This window comes from Eurypyga helias, unplaced genomic scaffold, assembly GCF_000690775.1.
Source record: "Eurypyga helias isolate BGI_N326 unplaced genomic scaffold, ASM69077v1 scaffold40009, whole genome shotgun sequence".
Lineage (NCBI taxonomy): Eukaryota > Metazoa > Chordata > Aves > Eurypygiformes > Eurypygidae > Eurypyga > Eurypyga helias.
Genome location: NW_010273410.1, coordinates 11,671 through 14,993, shown reverse-complemented (window position 1 = coordinate 14,993; position 3,323 = coordinate 11,671). Strand labels below are relative to the sequence as shown.

The 3,323-nt window shown below is 39.9% G+C and overlaps 1 protein-coding gene across 1 annotated transcript; it reads left to right on the top strand.

The window, feature by feature from the left end:
- The first annotated feature begins 928 nt into the window (after positions 1 to 928).
- On the top strand, positions 929 to 2,812 carry RMI1 (RecQ mediated genome instability 1). Its single transcript, XM_010159477.1, has one exon. It carries the CDS (start codon positions 929 to 931, stop codon positions 2,810 to 2,812), a length of 1,884 nt encoding a protein of 627 aa, XP_010157779.1.
- Positions 2,813 to 3,323: the final 511 nt, after the last annotated feature.

Here is a 3,323-nt window from a genome sequence, read left to right as displayed (position 1 = left end):
AGCCTCTCGGTGTTTAAGAGACATTTGGACAGTGCCCTTAAAGTGCTTTAACTTTTGGTCAGCCCTGAATTGGTCAGGTAGTTGGACTAGATGATCACTGTAGGTCCCTTCCAACTGAACTATTCTGTTCTGTTCTATTTGTGCATAGCTACTTCCTAAACTAGCAACTAAGCTAGACCTTATTAGCCACTGATATTCCTGACGTGATGACTGCTGAGACCTAGTGCTGTTGAAGCCAAACCCTGGGCTGGGTCTGTAGGTAGCCATGGTGTTTGGAGCCAGTTTTCTGTTGTGGGTTACAAAGCTCTTGTCTAGTTACAGTGTAGAAGTCACCCCTGTGATACAAGTGCTGAAAGATCCCAGCTTGTTTCTGTGGCAGGTGGGGTCTTTTCTGTTAGTAGCAGCGCTCATGAAATGGGAGAATAACGTCTCAGGTCAATTTCTAAAGTATACTGGGTGCTAACAGCAGCACCCAAAGAAATAATAATAAAAAAAAACCAATAGAGGATGTATATATAACAACATACTTCTGTTTCTTGTTGTTCATTCTCTTTCCATCCATAATAAAAGGATTTCTGTTACATGCTTCTAGTTAAATCAACAGAAAAGGGGAAGTGACCAAGCAGAGTTGCTTGTAGAAGTCTCCATAGTTTCCTGATACTGCATGATGAGTAAATTGCCCACACTTTTCATGCGGATTGAAACTAAATAATGGAAATGCTTGTTTATTTTTAGTATCTGTAGAATTGTTTTTAATTTAAATTAACATAGCTATTCCATGTTGTCACACTTAGAATAGCTGAACTTTGAATTAGGAGCAAAAATCTATATAATACAAGCAAGAGACATGTCATGGCTTTAGCTATTGTTGGAAGAGTAAATGTGTCCTTTTTGTATTTTGTTCTAGGGAATTCACTCAACTTAAAAGATGTCTACACTGAACATTGCAGCAAGAGTGGAAACTTGGCTTTCATCCACGTGGCACGTTAAAGTTCCTTTGACGTGGCTGGAAGCATGTATTAGTTGGATCCAGGAAGAAAATAGTGGTAGTAACTTAAGTCAAGCTCAGATTAACAGGCAGGTGTTTGAGCAATGGCTTCTTACCGATCTAAGAGATTTGGAATATCCCATTTTGCCTGACTTCGTCTTAAGTGCTCCCAAAGGAGAGTTGTCAGGCTTCTACTCCATACAGGTTGATTCACTGGTTGATGTTAGCCAGCCAGCATATTCCCAGTTGCAGAAGCTAAGAGGGAAAAATACTGTAAATGAAGAAGTGACAGCCAGTACTCAGGCCTTTCAGAAGCCCTGGGAAGCAAAACCTACTCGAATGCTGATGCTGCAACTAACTGATGGAATACATCAAATACAGGGCATGGAGTATCAGCCAGTGCCTGTCCTCCACAGTAATCTTCCTCCTGGAACAAAAATCACTGTACAGGGTAAGATTGCTTATCGTCTTGGAGTCCTTCTCCTTAAACCAGAAAATGTGAAATTGCTGGGGGGTGAAGTAGATGCTCTCCTGGAGGAGTATTCTCAGGAAAGAGTCCTCGCTAGTTTAATTGGAGAAACTGAAAACCCCAATTCTGTTGGACAAGCTGGTCACAACCAAATTGTTTCGAGGCCTGCGGATGAATTGGAAGAAACTCTAGACCCTTTGGATGAAGAGCTTTTAGCTAGTCTTGATGAAAATAATGGATTTGCTTTAAACAACGAAACATCTTTAGAAAGTGGATACTACAGTAGGAGCAACAACTTTAGTACGGCCTCAGCTTCACGGACTGCACACAATGGAAATGTTTTGCTGCGGGAATCTGGAAATCCTTTGCCTCAGTCCGATGAACAAGTTTCACCTCCCATAGAATACGATGATGGCTTTTTAAATGACTTTCCTTCAGAAGATGACTTACTTCTGGGAGAAGAGATGCAAAGAGAGCTGGAAGAAGTGCTGCCAGCGGTCACGAACAGAAGCACAGGTTTAATTATTGAGAGACTTCCACAGACATATAGAAGCCCCTGCAATTCATCTTTAAATGGCACTTTTGAAAAAGATGATGTGAATGAAAGATATATGCCTGGAGAAGCTACCAGCAAGCAAAATACTTTTGGAAGAACAATATCTGGTGAAGATGGAAATAGCGTGAGTAGCTTTTCACGGCACGAGAGTTTACATCAGACCAGCAGTTCTGCGGATTATTATTTGGAAAATCCACCTGAAGAAAGGCAGAATGACACAGACCTAGATGAGAGCAGATGTAAATCCCAGCATGCTTCTGACAGCAGGCTGGTAAATGATGATCCTGAATTTTTCTCAGAAACTTACCCAGAAGCAGATCAGCAGAAGCATGATTCACAGACCTTTCCTTGCAGAGCAGCGGAGGCACATTTAGATTTAGATTCTCCACCTTTCACATATATTTCCCTTCTCCTTGCAAAAAAACCTGAAACTGTTACAATTCTGAAAGTTAAGTGTTTTATTGTTACTCTCACTGGAAACCTCACCAGCAGCAATGGGTCCTGGGGTATAAAGGCAAAAATTTCTGATGGATCAGCTTATCTCGAAGTAGATTTTGCTGATGATATTCTAACAAGTTTGATTGGCTTTTCAGTGCCTGAAATGAATAGGCTGAAAAAAGATCCTGCTTTACACATGAAGCTGAAGGATGGTTTAGAGAACTGCCAGAAACAACTGATAGATCTCTGTTGTTTGATGACAATAGAGTTTAATCCACATGAGTCTAAAGCCACTGTATTAATTCTTCAGGATGCTGATGCGAGGCATCTAGAACAATTGAAGAAACGTTTACATAAGTAACATGTGCAAACTTGCAGACTGTATATGCAGAAACATTTAAGTCAGATTTCTCCTGAAGGACTGTTGAAAGTTAAAGTGGTATGTCTTTTCTGTATCAGGAAAAATAATGGGAAAGTGAGAGGAGATGACCTGTTGGAGTGAAACTTACCTGTTTGCTTATTATGGTGATAGAACTGAAATAAGCTTTCAAATATTTCTGTCTTCACTTAAAATACTCATGTATCATTTTCATTCTGCAAAATACTCCATGTCCTCGGCTATTTTTCTGGAGTAGCAGAATTTGTCATGAAATAGATAACAACAAACGAACCACCTTGTTACTGTACTTTTTCAAGGATGATTACCTACCTGGTTTTTCAAAGCTAGCTATAGGAGACTATTAGTCTTCTCTTGGAGGAAGGTGATTGAATAAATTTAAACAAAGAGTTATTGTTTAAATGCAGTCACTTTTGACTATGCCAATGTGAAAACTCTCATACATATTCAGTGTTCAGTGACCTGTAGAGAAATG

Bases quoted from the DNA above. Each gene is read 5' to 3' on its own strand.
- RMI1 (XM_010159477.1), top strand. From the start codon at position 929: ATGTCTACACTGAACATTGCAGCAAGAGTGGAAACTTGGCTTTCATCC.